The sequence below is a fragment of the Dendropsophus ebraccatus genome, chromosome 14 (genome assembly GCF_027789765.1).
Source record: "Dendropsophus ebraccatus isolate aDenEbr1 chromosome 14, aDenEbr1.pat, whole genome shotgun sequence".
In the NCBI taxonomy this organism is placed as follows: Eukaryota; Metazoa; Chordata; class Amphibia; order Anura; family Hylidae; genus Dendropsophus; species Dendropsophus ebraccatus.
In genome coordinates this window covers 57,311,041-57,329,332 of record NC_091467.1, presented here as the reverse complement: position 1 = coordinate 57,329,332, position 18,292 = coordinate 57,311,041, and the positions used below count along the sequence as shown (strand labels likewise).

Here is an 18,292-nt window from a genome sequence, read left to right as displayed (position 1 = left end):
CCCCCATCGGACATAGACTCTGGGCCTGAAGGCGTTGAGGAGACCCCTGCAGGGCGCAGCCCTCTCCCCACGAAAGTGCAGGCTCAAGCGGCCAAACAACTAGAACGCTTCTCCAGATCCATGGCACGCCGCAGGGACGCTTCTAGAGACAGTCACGTCTCCTGCTTTGAGGGCTCTCCTAGCCCACCCAGACTGAATTCTCCTGAACGGTCCCAATATTCAGCCTCTGCTATTGATGGGAAATTCTCAGAAATCCTGGCTGCCATAAACACCTGTCAATCAATGCTCGTCACTAAGGTGGACGAACTCCGCCAGGACTTTGTCATTCTGGGGCATGAAACCCAAAAGATCCGAGAGCGCACCACGGAGGTGGAGAGGAGGGTTTCGGAGATGGAGGATACTGTCCATCCTATTCCTGCTCAGATTGTGGATTTGCAGCGGCAGATGAAAGCAGTCGTGGCCCGCGCGGACGATTTTGAAAATAGACTGAGACGGAATAATGTCCGCATTGTGGGGCTGCCGGAAAAAACGGAGGGTGACGACCCGGTGGGATTCACCGAACGCTGGCTTCGCCAAATTCTGCCTGCTGGGACCTTCTCTGCTTACTTCACCATTGAGCGAGCCCACCGTGTTCCTGCTAAACCCCCGCCGCCGGGGGCCCCCCCCCAGGCCTTTCCTGTTTCGGCTATTGCATTTCCGTGATCGAGATGGCATCCTGAGAGCGGTTCGGGTCAAGGGGGAAGTCATGATTGACAACAACAGAGTGTCCTTCTACCCTGATTTTTCTGTGGAACTACGGAAGCAGCGCACGCAATTTACAGAAGTCCGTAATAAACTTCGTGCCAAAGGATACCAATATTCCATGCTGTACCCTGCTCGCCTGCGAGTGGTAGTTGGGAATACCACGAAATTCTTCACGTCCCCCTCGGCTGCCCTGGAGTGGGTGGAGGCGGCGCCGCGTGCTCCACCGGCTGATTGAAGAGACACATGACGGTGTTCCTACTTACGGTGTTCCAGCCGCTGTACAACCTGGGACTGTTTGTCTTCAACGGACATTTACTAAGTCTTTAGCTGGGGGTCAAAGATCCTGGGTTCACCTGGTTGGGTTTGGGGGGGGGGGGGGGGTTTGGGGGGGGGGGTCTATACTTCATAGATCAAGGAGGGCGGGGGTGAGTTGGAGATTATTTAGCTCAAGCTTAGAGTAATTGCCTCGGCAGTGACTAGCTCTGTCGATTAGTGTTCAGTTAGGGTCTAAGGTCTGCACTCGTAGTTAGGAAGTGTTAGACAGGGAGTTGGGTACCCAGTCCAGTTGACTAGGATGTTCTTGCTTTTTGTCCGTCATATGTTTGATGTTTGTTCCTTGTTTGTCCAGTTCGTTGTGTGGTGTGTTTGGTGGTGTGTGTGGCTGCGCATTTCCCCCCCCTTGGCTGCTGGTCCTGATGGATCTATTCCTATCTTCTGGTCAGTATGATGGCGTCCCTTAAAGTTCTTAGTTGGAATGTGAGGGGCCTTAACTCCAAATTTAAGAGGTCCTTGGTGTTGGACTTTGTGAAACGCCACTCTCCCCACATTATCTGTTTGCAGGAGACTCATGTGATCGGACAGAAAACCCTGACTCTGAAGAGGGCCTGGATAGCCAAGGGATACCATGCTACCTACTCTACATCCTCCAGAGGTGTCTCTGTACTCATCTCTAAAGCTCTGCCGGTAGTGGTCTCCCAGGTGGCATGTGACCAGTTTGGTCGCTTTGTGATCCTGCACTGTGCATGTCAGTCATTGTCATTTACCCTGGTCTCCCTCTATGTCCCCCCCCCCTTCTCTGAGTCTCTCCTGGACATAATCTCTGTGCATTTATCCTCTTTCCCTGTAGACCCTGTCTTGGTGGTTGGTGATTTCAATGTGGTTCCCGACCCCTCTCTGGACCGGACGAGTGGGGTGGACCCGGCCTCCGCCCGGTTCAACGCCTGGTGTGCTGCTCTACACTTGCAAGATGTTTGGCGCTGGAGGTTCCCGCAAACGGTGAAGTACTCATACTTCTCGCAGGTACATGGTACCTTTTCTAGGATAGACCTGGCCCTTGCTTCTCCTGACTTATTGCCCCGTATTGGGGAGATATCCTATACCAGTAGAGGGATCTCAGATCACTCCGCCCTACTAGTCTCCCTCAAAATATCTGGCCCTTCTTCCTCTAAGCTGTGGCGTATGCAACCCGGATGGTTGACCTCCGAGGTGGTGCAGGAGGCTCTGTCAACTGCTCACGCCTCCTATTGGGAGCACAACTCAGACTTTCCGGATCCGCTGATTAAGTGGGACACGTATAAGGCAACCATCCGGGGAGCATATGTCACAGGGGTTACCACGCAAAAGAATGTGCATAGACGACAGGAGGCTTCTTTAATGGCCCTTATTGACTCACTGGAGGTGGAGGTGGCACGCACCGGGGGGGAGGAAAAGAGGAAAAAATGGTCTAGGGCCCAGAGGGACTTGCTAATTTTACAAAAGGAGCGCACAAGGAAAAAACTCTTTGCCACTGAGGCGGCTCTCTTCGAGTTTGGGGACAAAAACGGCAAGCTGCTGGCTTATCTGGCGAGGGCAGAGCGCCCCACGGTTTCCATCCCCGGGGTCGTTGATGACCAAGGGGTTCTGGTGACTGAAGCTGCCCAGATTAACTCGATCTTTCGGGCCTTCTACCAAGACCTCTACTCCCCCCACTGCGCCTCTGATCCCTTGGCTTCTACGACCTTCTTGGACCAGACTCCCTTACAGTCCCTGTCCCCTTCACAGTCCGAAGCTCTTGACTCCCCTCTTACGGTGGAGGAGATAGTGGAGGCCATTAAATCCATGCCTCTGGGGAAAACGCCGGGTATGGACGGGTTAGTCATAGACTGGTACAAAAATAATGCTGAGGCTATAGCCCCCCGCCTCCTTACTATGTACGGGGAATCCCTAGAAGTGGGCCGCCTCCCGCAATCACTTCGTGAGGCCCTGATCGTGCTGCTCCTGAAGCTGGGCAAGGACCCACTATCCCCCTCCTCATACAGACCTATCTCTCTCCTTACAATTGATGTGAAAATCTTGGCTAAGATACTTGCGACACGGCTTAACGGGGTCATACACTCGGTGATACACCCTGACCAGACCGGGTTCATGCCGGGTAGAGCCACGGATATCAACATCTCTCGCTTATTTATGAACATCTCTGCTAGTGAGTCGGACGCTGTTCCAGGGTACGTACTCAGTCTTGACATTCATAAGGCCTTTGACTCTGTAGAGTGGCCGTATCTGTGGTCTCTGCTCGGCGGGATGCGGTTTGGCCCGCGGTTCCGAGCCTGGGTTCGGTTGTTATATGCGGAGCCCACTGCCAAAATACGTACCAACCTTGATATCTCCCCCTCTTTCTCTCTCGGGCGGGGAACGAGGCAGGGCTGCCCTCTGTCGCCCTTACTTTTCGCTATTGCCATCGAGCCGTTGGCGGCGGCGGTCCGTGCCTCGCCCTTGATCAGGGGCCTCCAGAGGGGGTCCATCGTTGAGAAAGTGTCGCTATATGCAGACGATACTCTGGTGTATCTGGCAGACGTGGGTCCCTCCCTGGTGGCTCTAATGTCGCTTATCCACGACTTCGGTGCCATTTCCGGTCTGACGGTGAACTGGCCTAAGTCGGTCCTTATGCCCCTGTCACCTTCTCTCCCCCTACCTACTACCCTCCCAGATAGATTGTTGGTGACTCGTCAATTCCGTTACTTGGGCGTGGAGGTCACGGCCTCCATCAACAGCTATATGTCCCTGAACCTAGTGCCTCTCCTGTCAACTACCAACCTCCGTTTGCAGAAATGGGGGCCTCTTCCGCTCTCCCTACTAGGTAGGATTAACATCTTTAAAATGATCTTTCTTCCTAAATTCCTCTATCTGTTTCACGCTTCCCCTGTCTTTCCCCCTAAACAGTTCTTTACGGATTTGGCCAAGATTCTGAGATCCTTCTACTGGCAGGGCGGGTCACCTAGGATTGGCTACTCTCACCTCCTTGCGCCCAAGCATCAGGGGGGCCTTGCAGCTCCTGATATGTATCACTATTTTCTAGCCTCACAATTGGTATATGCTAACTGGTGGTTAGACCTGGACCTTAGCAATGCAGCGGTGGCGTTGGCCGGGGCGTTGGTGGGCTCCTACGAGGGTCTGACGAATACCCTTTATAGATACACTCCATCTTCTTCTTGGGCCCCTCCTCTGGCTACGGTGCAGAGGGTGTGGAGAGTTGTGCATAGGCAGATGTCCTCACCCCCCTTCTCCCCCCGTACTCCCCTGTGGCTTAATCCTCATCTCCCAGAACTCCTGGACCTGCAGGGTGCTTCTCTTTGGGGTAAACATGGTGTCCGTTATCTATCACATATATTTGCATCCGACAATGTGTTCCGCTCCTTCTCGGCCATGTGTGAACTCTATGGGATACCTCGCACAGCGTTTTTTCATTACCTGCAGCTGCGTCACGCTGTTCATTCTCAGTTTGGCAGCCTCACGGTTCCCCTGGAGTTCACACTGGCTGAGAAGCTCTTAGGCTCCCCTGACCTTGATAAACCCCTGACACATAGTTATCTACTATTGAGCCCAGACGACTCATCCCCTTTCCAAAAGGCATACGAGAAATGGGTGATAGATGTCCCCTCACTGGGGGAACAGCAGTGGAAGGAGGTGGTGCACACGTATTATCCTACGGTGGTAAGTGCTAGAGACCGATTGATTCAGTTTCGCTTCCTGATGCGAACATACTATACCCCGGAGAGGCTCAGGAGGATGGGGGTATCCCCATCGGATACCTGCTTTAAATGTATGTCGGATGTCGGCACTTTCATGCACGCTGTATGGTCATGCCCTAAAATACAGATCTTCTGGCGTTCAGTCTTGCAATTTCTGTCCGATCACTTTGACTTCCCCTTTGTCTGTACCCCCTCTGTCTGTCTCCTAGGACTAATTAATGGAATCACACGCAACAAATATTATAGGGTATTCATTAGATTCCTTTTATTTTGTGCTAAAAAAAATTATAGCCATAGAGTGGAAGTGTGTGGATACCCCTTCCCTGGCTCACTGGAAGCAGCTAGTTAACAAATACGTCCCGTTATATGAAGCTCTATATGAACATCGCAAATGCCCCCAGAAATTTAAGAAAATATGGATTCACTGGCTCATGCTAGATGAGACGGCCGACGTTTGATCGTTTCTGTTGGTTCTCTGGCTGGGGGAAGGGGGAATGCGGCGCTGTCCAGGTATGAGTGTGCTTGAGTGTGTGTGGAGTCTTTTTTGTTCCGTCCTTTCCTAATTGATCAGGATTACTGTTGCCTGACAGCTTAGGTATTCGGGATACGCTTTTGCTGCTGCCCTTGATTGCTGTATTGCTGTCGCTGCGGTCGGCAGTAGCATGTTGAGCTCCCTGCTGTTATGTCATTATATAACATGTGATGGGCGGATTGTGCCCGGTTTTGTTTTGTATGTCTTTTAAAAATGTTTAAATAAATTCTTTAAAAAAAAAAAAAAAAAAGAAAATGTATTGTTGACAAGTAATGTTTTAAATAGGGACAAATACAGGATTAGTGCTGTAGCTACCATGTTTCTCTAAAAATGAGATCTAGCTTAAAGAGTCACTGTCGTATTTTTTTTTTTTGCAGAAATCAATAGTCCAGGCGATTTTAAGAAACTTTGTAATTGGGTTTATTAGCCAAATCTGCCATTATCTGCATGTAAAAAGCCTTTTCCCAGGTCCCCCCCTCCTTCCTCTTTTTCATCCACTCCAAAAAATCTGAAAATTGTGACTTGTTGCAGGAGACGTCCCCTGTCTGCTCTAGGGAGAGGGGAGGGGGGAGGAGGAAGGAGGGAGTTAGCCGGCAGCAGAAAGCAGATAACAGAGGATTACAGGCACGGAGCTGGGTGACAGCTGTAATCCGAGCTCAGACAGGTCACTGGTGATGGTCAGAACAGATAACGGGTGAGGGATTTGTAGATTAACTCTTTGTTGTCCTGTTTTGGTCTTTTCTTTAGCTCTCTCCATAGGAGAACAATGAAGACAGGGGGGAGAGCTTCAAACTGCTTTTTAATGATAAAAATGCATTTTTCAGATAATAAACCCAATTACAAAGTTTCTTAAAATCGCCTGGACTATTGATTTCTGCAAAAAAAAATTTCACGACAGTGACACTTTAATTTTGCCAATCAGTGGCAGACTGCCCTCACCTGCTCAACACAAGCTGCAGGGGAGGCAGGAGGGGTAAGTAAGCACAGTAGGGGACAGTGAATATACTAAGGGGAAATACCTGCAGAGAGGGGATGTATAAAGTATGTGGGAATAACTACAAGCGGGAAGGGGGGTATACAGTATGGGAATTACCTGCAAAGGGGGGGGGGGGTTACATAGAGCATGGAGTGTGGGAAGAGAGGAATACAGTATGGTGGCTAACTACTGTACAGGGTTAAAGTGTAGGGGTACATTGTGTTTTTCCAAAAATAAGACCTAACTTAGCCCTAGTCCTTTTTTGGAGGGGGGGGGGGGGGGGGGGGGGGGAAAGACACTGTCTTATTTCTGAAAAAACACGATAGAAACCCTTTACACTATGCATATCACAGATAAAAAAAAAAATCCACCAAATAAAACCAGATACATGATTTTTGTTCTTATATGTTTTATATTTTCTGATTGCTTTGTCCCTTTGTTTGGGCTCAGCTTTCCTCATAAAGCCGAACAAACATAATTTGGTTGCCATAAGAGTCTCTGTATCTCCCGACTCCCGTACTCCAAGGAAAGCCGACAGAAAAGAGGGGACAAAGCGCCTCTATCCCTTCTCTCTAGTAATAGGTGGAGGTCCCGGCTGCCAGACCCCCGCCTAATACAACTTCTAACATTTCATATCAAGTTGTGGAAAGTTTTGGTCCCCTTTAAGCATTCAGGCATGCTCTGTGTACAGGTCACCCAGCAGGAAGGGGGAGGACATGGTCTGTGACCATCATCTGTTCCAGTGCACAGTGTACTGTACCATAGGTTTTTTAGGTTGACCATGCAGACCATTAAAAGGGTTATCCAGCACTACAAAAACATGGTCACTTTCTTTCAGAGACAGCACCACTCTTGTCTCCAGTTCAGGTGCGGTTTGCAATTAAGCTCCACTCACTTCAATAGAACTGAGCAGCAAAACCCCGCCCAAGCTGGAGAGAAGAGTGGGGCTGTCTCTGGCTGGAAGAAAGTGGCCATGTTTTTGTAGCGCTGGATAACCCCTTTAAAAGGAAACCTGTCATCCCTTTAATGCTGCCTGCACCAAGAGGGATCAGGGAAGTCCCCAGCGATTTCTCCCAGTGCCACCAGCTTTGACTGATGGATTTCTCCCTATACCTGAACATCATTCAAGGTCAGCAGGGCAGGCAGAAGCCACGGGAGTGGGGGGCTCCCCAATGTCAGATCAGGCAGCACAAAAGTAAAGTCACTTTTATGCAGATTGTGATTTACTTACGCGCTCTCCTCCAGGACTTCTGAATTTCCATCCTCCTCTTCAGTCAGCTGGGATACATTTGGCTTTGGTGTCCTGATGAGGAAAAATAGGACCGTTCCCACCAAGCTGATGACTGTCAGAGCGATGAACACCGTCCTGCGGTCTCTCTCTGGTTCGGAAAAAAACAAAAACTTGCGTTATAAATAATGACAAGAGGACAAGCGCTATACTACTATGACACCTAGTGGTATAAACTGTATATAGGTATATAAGGCTGCCTGTATGAGGCTCTGTGCACACTTGTGTCATGTCTCAAGCATTACAATCATAAATTATACGTTGCATCTTGCACTGGATTTAAACAAACACTATGGGTACACTACAAGACTGTCAGGTTTACTGGTCAACCAGCTCCTATTATCCAATGAGCAATGGAAATTTTAAGTATCCCTGTCCCTTAAAAAAAAAAAAAAAGTTTTGATAAGGTCGGGGTGTTCAGGCTCCTAGCAGTCACTAGAGTGGGGGGAAGCACTTGGCTTAGTGTTTCTCTCCACAGTGGGGACCAGATCCTGCAGCGAGCTGGGGTGTGAAGAGCTTCACTGAACACTTCTTGCTCTCACAATCTGACACTCAGACCTCTACTGATTAAAACTTTTGGCAAGTCCTAAAGTCATGGCAAAATTTTTGAAGTGACAGGACACACCATGAAAAATAATAGAAGTGTCTCAACATGGGATTACTGATCATATATTAAGTTCGCACAGACCACGCAGCAAATATATAAACTGCATTACTATCAAACCTCTACATGTTAAATACAACGTACCTGATATAATAATCTCTCCTTTCCACGCAACATAGATATAGAGGTTTCCAAACAGCATGCTACAGGAGGAGAGACACAATCAGCAAAATGTATCTGTATAAGGAGGATATATGATATATACCCCAACAGTGTTACCTGAACTGTAACAGGGCCCAGAATATGCCGCTGTTCCTCCCAATGGACTTGTCATCAGAATTGACAGTCAGGCACGTCCCCTGAGCCGTCCAGAGAACTGAAGAGGAACACAAATAGGGACTTTGGTTACTTCACTGAATTGGATAATAAACAGGTGTATTTCAATATAAATGGACACTATAGACATCTACTACACAGACACCTGTACACTATATAGTACATAAGCAAACCTGTACACTACATACATGGACACACACACACACACACACACACACACACCTGTACACTACATACATACATGGACACACAGTATATATACACACACACATACACACACCTGTACACTATATACATACATGGACATTGTACAATATACACTAAGATCTACAACATATTATGTATGTACACACACCCCTGTACACTATATACTAGATCCACAGACCTGTAAAATACATACACATATCTGTATACTGCGTACTAGATACACACTTGTATGCTACATACGTGGGCTGGGCGATTAATCAAATTAATTCAATTAATTTGCCTAGATTTTGAGAATCAATTTCAAAAGAAAAGAAAAAAAAAGCCCTACGACATGCAGGGGGAGCAGTCAGAACAGGACCACAGCCGCCCCCGCCCCCATAACAACCACCCACCTATAAGATCGCTGCAGCTCTACTACTACCCCCAATACTGCTCTACTACTACCCCCAATACTACTCCCACTACCATTGCTACCACTATCCCCACTCCTGATACCACTACTCCCAAAACTGCTACTACTACACCCCTCTTTTTTTATGCTTCTACTGCCGTATCGTTCAGCCCTACTACATACACACACCTGTAGGCTACAGACTAGATACACATACCTGTACCCTGAATACATACATCTGTACACTACATACACACCTGCTCAGTAAACGTACACACATCCGCACACTGCATAAACAATTACACTGCATACATTACAGACCTGTACACTACATACACACACCTGTACACTACATACACACACCTGTACACTACATACACACACCTGTACACTACATACACACATCCGCACACTGCACACCACATTACAGACCTGTACACTACATTACAGACCTGTACACTACATACACACACCTGTACACTACATTACAGACCTGTACACTACATACACACATCCGCACACTGCACACTACATACACACCTGTACAGTAAACGTACACACATCCGCACACTGCATACACAATTACACTGCATACATTACAGACCTGTACACTACATACACACACCTGTACACTACATACACACACCTGTACACTACATACACACATCCACACACTGCACACCACATTACAGACCTGTACACTACATTACAGACCTGTACACTACATACACACACCTGTACACTACATTACAGACCTGTACACTACATACACACATCCGCACACTGCACACTACATACACACCTGTACAGTAAACGTACACACATCCGCACACTGCATACACAATTACACTGCATACATTACAGACCTGTACACTACATACACACACCTGTACACTACATACACACACCTGTACACTACATACACACATCCGCACACTGCACACCACATTACAGACCTGTACACTACATTACAGACCTGTACACTACATACACACACCTGTACACTACATTACAGACCTGTACACTACATACACACATCCGCACACTGCACACTACATACACACCTGTACAGTAAACGTACACACATCCGCACACTGCATACACAATTACACTGCATACATTACAGACCTGTACACTACATACACACACCTGTACACTACATACACACATCCGCACACTGCACACCACATTACAGACCTGTACACTACATTACAGACCTGTACACTACATACACACATCCGCACACTGCACACTACATACACACCTGTACACTATACACATTTATGAATGTCCCGCCAGAGGCCGCCAGAGCCGCGCACCTCTTAGTGAATCCGGCCGTGTAAAAGGAGACTGAGCCTAATTATGGACGGGCTTCTGAGTACGCCGCTCTTCATAAATCCCCCCTACATACACCCACCTGTACACTACATAAAATCCTGCTGCCCTCATTTTGATGGATTAAAATGCACCGACCCCTGAATAGATCTGTCTGTGCGGACCCTAATTGTACCAGTTGCTGTGATAGCAATAAAACTGAAATTATATTGAAAAGTTCCTAATATACACTGGTCCCAGTATATACCGAATATGTATCAATAAAAGTGAGGTTTTAGTCAATTCACAGCAATCAGTGAACCTGCCCTAACCTCTGTATGGGAGACTACAAGCACAGAGGAGATGCCGGCTGTATATACAACTACAAATCCCAGCATTCCCTGCAGCACAATACAGGAAGTGAGGCAAATGACAGTTGGGAGAGTCCATTTACTAACAGGGGGTGCTACACTGGCAATGGACTTTCCCACTGCTGATGATGTCATCATCTCCATAGAGACGTCAGTGTCTGCTGACATTGGAGGAGAGAGGTTGGAGGAAACCAATGGCTCAGAGACTAAAGAGAATTCAGAGAGAGGAGGCACCTAGGCCTGCAACTGCGATGCAGAAGCCGCCACCTAGGATGTCTAAGGAGGAGAAAACAGCAAAGTCGGCTGTCAGGCCGCCACAGACATTGAAGACACCAAATGTCAACTTGAAGGCGGCCCAGGCGGCCATGTCTGCTCTGCCAGCTGTACAGGTAATGGCCGTAAAGCCTTTGGCTGGAAAAGCAAAGCAGACTCTGAGAGGGAAGAACGCTGCTGCCTCATCTCAGGTAATGAATAAGGAGGATAAGAAACCCCAGCCGCCATTTCACAGAGTGAAGCCATCTCAGCTAGAACAGGCGCCAGTTCAGCTACCAAAGCCTAGTTCTCAGCTAGACAAGCCGCCATCACGTCTAGTGAAGCCATCTCTGCTAGGACAGGCGCCAGTTCAGCTAGCAAAGCCTAGATCTCAGCTAGACAAGCCGCCATCACGTCTAGTGAAGCCATCTCGGCTAGAACAGGCGCCACTTCAGCTAGCAAAGCCTAGATCTCAGCTAGACAAGCCGCCATCACGTCTAGTGAAGCCATCTCGGCTAGAACAGGCACCAGTTCAGCTAGCAAAGCCTAGTTCTCAGCTAGACAAGCCGCCATCACGTCTAGTGAAGCCATCTCGGCTAGAACAGGCACCAGTTCAGCTAGCAAAGCCTAGTTCTCAGCTAGACAAGCCGCCATCACGTCTAGTGAAGCCATCTCGGCTAGAACAGGCACCAGTTCAGCTAGCAAAGCCTAGATCTCAGCTAGACAAGCCGCCATCACGTCTAGTGAAGCCATCTCGGCTAGAACAGGCACCAGTTCAGCTAGCAAAGCCTAGTTCTCAGCTAGACAAGCCGCCATCACGTCTAGTGAAGCCATCTCGGCTAGAACAGGCGCCAGTTCAGCTAGTGAAGCCTAGATCTCAGCTAAACAAGCCGCCATCACGTCTAGTGAAGCCATCTCGGCTAGAACAGGCACCAGTTCAGCTAGCAAAGCCTAGATCTCAGCTAGACAAGCCGCCATCACGTCTAGTGAAGCCATCTCGGCTAGAACAGGCTCCAGTTCAGCTAGCAAAGCCTAGTTCTCAGCTAGACAAGCCGCCATCACGTCTAGTGAAGCCATCTCGGCTAGAACAGGCACCAGTTCAGCTAGTGAAGCCTAGATCTCAGCTAAACAAGCCGCCATCACGTCTAGTGAAGCCATCTCGGCTAGAACAGGCACCAGTTCAGCTAGCAAAGCCTAGATCTCAGCTAGACAAGCCGCCATCACGTCTAGTGAAGCCATCTCGGCTAGAACAGGCACCAGTTCAGCTAGCAAAGCCTAGTTCTCAGCTAGACAAGCCGCCATCACGTCTAGTGAAGCCATCTCGGCTAGAACAGGCACCAGTTAAGCTAGCAAAGCCTAGTTCTCAGCTAGACAAGCCGCTATTACGTCTAGTGAAGACATCTCGGCTAGAACAGGCACCAGTTCAGCTAGCAAAGCCTAGATCTCAGCTAGACAAGCCGCCATCACGTCTAGTGAAGCCATCTCGGCTAGAACAGGCACCAGTTCAGCTAGCAAAGCCTAGTTCTCAGCTAGACAAGCCGCCATCACGTCTAGTGAAGCCATCTCGGCTAGAACAGGCACCAGTTCAGCTAGTGAAGCCTAGATCTCAGCTAGACAAGCCGCCATCACGTCTAGTGAAGCCATCTCGGCTAGAACAGGCACCAGTTCAGCTAGCAAAGCCTAGATCTCAGCTAGACAAGCCGCCATTATGTCTAGTGAAGCCATCTCGGCTAGAACAGGCGACAGTTCAGCTAGCAAAGCCTAGATCTCAGCTAGACAAGCCGCCATCACGTCTAGTGAAGCCATCTCGGCTAGAACAGGCGCCAGTTCAGCTAGCAAAGCCTAGATCTCAGCTAGATAAGCCGCCATCACGTCTAGAGAAGCCATCTCGGCTAAAACAGGCACTAGTTCAGCTAGCAAAGCCTAGTTCTCAGCTAGACAAGCCGCCATCACGTCTAGTGAAGCCATCTCGGCTAGAACAGGCACCAATTAAGCTAGCCAAGCCTACATCTCAGCTGGACAAGCCGCCATCTCAGCTAGAACAGGCGCCAGTTCAGCTAGAGAAGCCTACGTCTCAGCTAGACAAGCCTCCAGCACGTCTAAAGAAGCCATCTCAGCTAGAAAAGGCACCAGCTCAGCCAAAAAAGCGGACGAGAGAAGAAATAGAGGACATGGAGATCAAGGGGAGACAGTACCCCGATGACATTGAAATGGATCCTCCAGGGGAGAAAAAAACAAGGTTTAACTACGATCAAGACAGCGACTACATCATGGCGCCAGTTCAGCTAGCAAAGCCTACGTCTCAGCTAGACAAGCCGCCATCACGTCTAGAGAAGCCATCTCGTCTAGACCAAGCACCAATTCAGCTAGCAAAGCTTACGTCTCAGCTAGACAAGCCGCCATCACGTCTAGAGAAGCCATCTCGTCTAGACCAAGCACCAATTCAGCTAGCAAAGCCTACATCTCAGCTAGACAAGCCGCCATCACGTCTAAAGAAACCATCTCGGCTAGAAAAGGCGCCAGCTCAGCAACTAAAGCGGACAAGAGAAGAAATGGAGGACATGGAGCTCAACGGGAGACAGTACCCCGATGACATTGAGATTGATCCTCCAAAGGAGAAAAAAACAAGGTTTAACTACGATCAAGACAGCGACTACATCATGGCCGATCTCGGCTACTGATCAGACAACATCACAGAGACAATCAAGTACCATCTAATGCAACATCTACAACCATAATTTACCACTGATACCATCAAGTAACATCTAAGATAATAATACCATCAGGAAAAACCTATAGTACCATCTTTAGGACTAAAGCACCATCAAGCACCAATTTACCATCTGTAACATCTTCGGGCATCTATTATACCATCTTTCACCACTAAGTAACATCTAAGAGACAATAATACCATCAGAAAACATCTACTATACCACCTACAGTAACATCTTCAGGACTAAAGCACCAATTTACCATCTTTGACATCATCCAGCATTTACTATAACATCTAGTACCATCAAGTAACATTTAAGGGACCATCAGGAAACATCCACTATACCATCTACCGTAACATCTTCAAGACTAAAGCACCATCAAGCACCAGTTTACCATCTGTAACATCTTCTACCATCTACTATGCCACCTAGTACCACCATTCACCATCAAACAACATCTTCTGGATTAAAGCACCATCAAGCACCAGTTTACCATCTATAACATCTTCTACCATCTACTATACCACCTAGTACCACCATTCACCATCAAACAACATCTTCAAGACTAAACGCACCATCAAGCACCAGTTTACCACCAATAAGATCATCTGCCATCTACTATACCACCTAGTACCATCATTCACCATCAAACAACATCTTCAAGACTAAAAGCACCATCACGCACCAGTTTACCATCTATAACATCTTCTACCATCTACTATACCACCTAGTACCACCATTCCCCATCAAACAACATCTTCTGGATTAAAGCACCATCAAGCACCAGTTTACCATCTATAACATCTTCTACCATCTACTATACCACCTAGTACCACCATTCACCATCAAACAACATCTTCAAGACTAAACGCACCATCAAGCACCAGTTTACCATCTATAACATCTTCTGCCATCTACTATACCACCATTCACCATTAAACAAAATCTTCTGGTCTAAAGCACCATCAAGCACCAGTTTACCACCAATAAGATCATCTGCCATCTACTATACCACCTAGTACCATCATTCACCATCAAACAACATCTTCTGGACTAAAGCACCATCAAGCACCAGTTTACCATCTATAACATCCTCGGGCAACCACTACAACATCTAGTAACATCATTCACCATAAAGTAACATCTAAGGGACCATCAGGAAACATCTACTATACAATCTACTGAAACATCTTTAGGACTAAAGCACCACCAAGAACCATCTTACTAGCTACAACTTCAGGCATCTACTATGAAACCTGGGACCACCTATTTGACCTCTTAACATCCAGAGGTAAGAACTTTTCTAATAATTCGCCCAGTGTCTGATGCAGGATTAAAATTTTAGCCAAATTGCACTTCTGATTTTGCTCCACCTCTCACACGGGATCGGGTAGTCTCCTCCCCTATGCATCCATCTATCTATCTCCTTCTGTATCTCCCACGTCTCTCTCCTTTTTCTTTCCATCTAGAAATTGTGACTAAATACAACTGCGCAATGATAAAATATTTATTTATTTCTCTGATTTCTTTCTCAGTTTCCCAAGAATCGAAGAAAAGAAGACGACCACCAGCCGGCACATAGACAGCGCCACAGAGACACCATCTACCGTTTTCTGTCATTACATGAAAGCTGCTGCATTTTTACCAAAGTATATATTTTATAATAAATATATATATCATCATATTTGAATGTGTTGTCTTATTATAAACAGGTGTAACATGTAGAGAGCACTTTATTCAGACGCAGAGTAGAAAACGCACAGTCATTAGCATAAGGCAGGTGGTGTAAAGACTTGTGCTATTCCACCCACATTTATGCCGCTCTGGGCAGAGGGAGGAGCTTAGAGGTAACTGGAACCGCCCCTATACATTTATTATAGATAATTCCCACCAAGAAATTTCCTCCCGCTCCTTGCTGGTGTAGACTGTGCTGCAGGAATGGAAAACTGAACATAACGACAAGGGGACACAACCTGAGGTTATTGGGGGACAAATAGACACCTGTATACTGTATAAACACATTTGTACACTGTATACTACATACATACACCTGTACACTATATACTGTATACACAAACCTGTATACTGCATAAACACACCTGTACACAGTATACTATACATACACCTGTACACTATATACTGTATACTATACACACACATCTGTACACTACATATACAGTGTAGATGTGTGTGTCTAGAATACAATACTGGTGTGTGTGTCTAGTATACACTGTAGAGATGTGTGTGTTTCTAGTATACAGTGTAGTGGTTTGTGTGTCTCTAGTATACAGTGTAGTGGTTTGTGTGTGTGTCTGTCGAGTATACAGCATTGCGGGGGGGGGGGGGGTCCTCTGATACAACATAAGGGTGTGTGTGCCTCGTATACAGCGGAAGGGTGTGTCTCATATGCAGCGTAGGTGTGTGTCTAGTATACAGTGTGGGGGGGGGGGCTCTAGTATACAGAGACAGGGGGAGGGCGTTTCTAGTATACAGTGTAGGGATTTGTGTCTAGTATACAGAGTAGGGGTGTGTGTCTAAAATACAGTATAGGTGTATGTGTATTTTACACATACAAAAAATGCTATGATAAAAAAATATTGCATAAAGTTTATTAGCATGATTTAAAATCTACACCCAAAATTTACATATAGTGCAAGGAAAATCCAATAGAAAAAAGCAACTCATTGCCACAGTACTTAAAAAATCATATTAGTGTACATCAATAATGGTAAGCATGAAGATCACTGTTAACACCTATGTAGTGTACCCACATAGCCTCCCAGGCTTCCTAGGCATAAATATACCCAACCTATAATAGGTTATCAGCCTGAATCAAGACACGTGCTTACCCATGGCAATGATGTCGCAAACCCCGACGTACGTTTCGCGTACTTCCGCTTTCTCAAAGGGCGTGTCTTAACTCCCGTCACTTCCACTATTTATAGTAGGCTATGGGATTCCTTCCGGGGGATGACGCAGATCGAAGGAGGAGCCAGAAATCACGTCTATTCCTTCCGGCCTACGTCACTGGAACACACGCCCGCCGGTGGAACGCAAGCGGGCATGCGCACAGCGAACCTTGAGGCTGTTCCGGAAAGACGCCTGTGCCCAATTCTCCCGCGATCTGCGTACACAGAAGGTATAGAGTACTCACTACTGGGAGGCTATATGTTTACAAAAACAGTAGAAAAATTGGACATATTTTGACCTTCAGACACAAAATAGAAAAATTTGAAAAAAGTGCAATATAGAACTAGTTCATAATTTTCATGTTTATGATATATGCAGTGATAAAGGTTTTGCACTATATGCACTTTATTTAGATTTTGGTATGATATTACACAATGACTAACCTACATGTTTACATTATCTATATTGCACTTTTTTCAAATTTTTCTATTTTGTGTCTGAAGGTCAAAATATGTCCAATTTTTCTACTGTTTTTGTAAACATATAGCCTCCCAGTAGTGAGTACTCGATACCTTCTGTGTACGCAGATCGCGGGAGAATTGGGCACAGGCGTCTTTCCGGAACAGCCTCAAGGTTCGCTGTGCGCATGTCCGCTTGCGTTCCACCGGCGGGCGTGCGTTCCAGTGACGTAGGCCGGAAGGAATAGACGTGATTCCTGGCTCCTCCTTCGATCTGCGTCATCCCCCAAAAGGAATCCCATAGCCTACTATAAATAGTGGAAGTGACGGGAGTTAAGACACGCCCCTTGAGAAAGCGGAAGTACGCAAAACGTACGTCGGGGTTTGCGACATCATTGCCATGGGTAAGCACGTGTCTTGATTCAGGCTGATAACCTATTATAGGTTGGGTATATTTATGCCTAGGAAGCCTGGGAGGCTATGTGGGTACACTACATAGGTATTAACAGTGATCTTCATGCTTACCATTATTGATGTACACTAATATGATTTTTTAAGTACTGTGGCAATGAGTTGCTTTTTTCTATTGGATTCTCCGTGCACTATATGTAAATTTTGGGTGTAGATTTTAAATCATGCTAATAAACTTTATGCAATATTTTGTATCATAGCCTTTTTTGTATGTGTAAATGACAGTATTTATGGGCTATTTGTAATAGTATTTATGGACCATAAAATAAAAAATTAAGGGTCATCAATTCCGTTAGATGGAAACCGCTATATTAAATACTATATAATATAAAATACTATATTTTATATTAGTGTCCATTGGAACTATTGTGTATAAAAGGTGTATGTGTATGTAGTATACAGTGTACATGTGTGGGTATGGCGTAAACAAAGGTCTGTGTGTGTACATGTGTGTGTTATTATATATTATACAGTGTACAGGTGTTTGTACAGCATACAGGTGTATTATACAGGGGTGTGTGTAGTGTACAGGTGTGTGTGTGTCAAAGATACAGTGTAGGGTTTATGTAGTATACAGTGTACAGGTGTATGTGTGTGTGTATGGAGTATACAGGGATGTGTGTGTTTGTGTGTTTTATTTTATTACAGTATACAGGGGTGTGCGTATGTATGTAGAGTACAGGGTGTGTGTGTGTGTGTGTGTGTGTGTGTGTGTAT

At 46.6% G+C, this 18,292-nt stretch overlaps 2 protein-coding genes across 3 annotated transcripts in view; one reads left to right on the top strand and one right to left on the bottom strand.

Annotated features, from left to right (window-relative positions):
* The window catches only part of MFSD11 (major facilitator superfamily domain containing 11), a 100,385-nt gene that overhangs the window by 17,427 nt on the left and 64,666 nt on the right, over positions 1 to 18,292 (bottom strand). For both annotated transcript variants that reach the window (XM_069953949.1, XM_069953948.1), the window contains exons 6-8: positions 8,431 to 8,527; positions 8,296 to 8,354; positions 7,491 to 7,638 (exon numbers count right to left, since the gene is read on the bottom strand). In XM_069953949.1, coding sequence (XP_069810050.1) covers positions 7,491 to 7,638; positions 8,296 to 8,354; positions 8,431 to 8,527 — 304 coding nt within the window. The remainder of the gene's footprint in view (positions 1 to 7,490; positions 7,639 to 8,295; positions 8,355 to 8,430; positions 8,528 to 18,292) is intronic.
* LOC138772708 (neurofilament heavy polypeptide-like) lies at positions 10,890 to 15,405 on the top strand. Its single transcript, XM_069953298.1, has 2 exons — positions 10,890 to 15,027; positions 15,272 to 15,405. Exon 1 carries the CDS (start codon positions 10,965 to 10,967, stop codon positions 13,701 to 13,703), a length of 2,739 nt encoding a protein of 912 aa, XP_069809399.1. The 5' UTR covers positions 10,890 to 10,964; the 3' UTR covers positions 13,704 to 15,027; positions 15,272 to 15,405.

Bases quoted from the DNA above. Each gene is read 5' to 3' on its own strand.
- LOC138772708 (XM_069953298.1), top strand. From the start codon at position 10,965: ATGGCTCAGAGACTAAAGAGAATTCAGAGAGAGGAGGCACCTAGGCCT.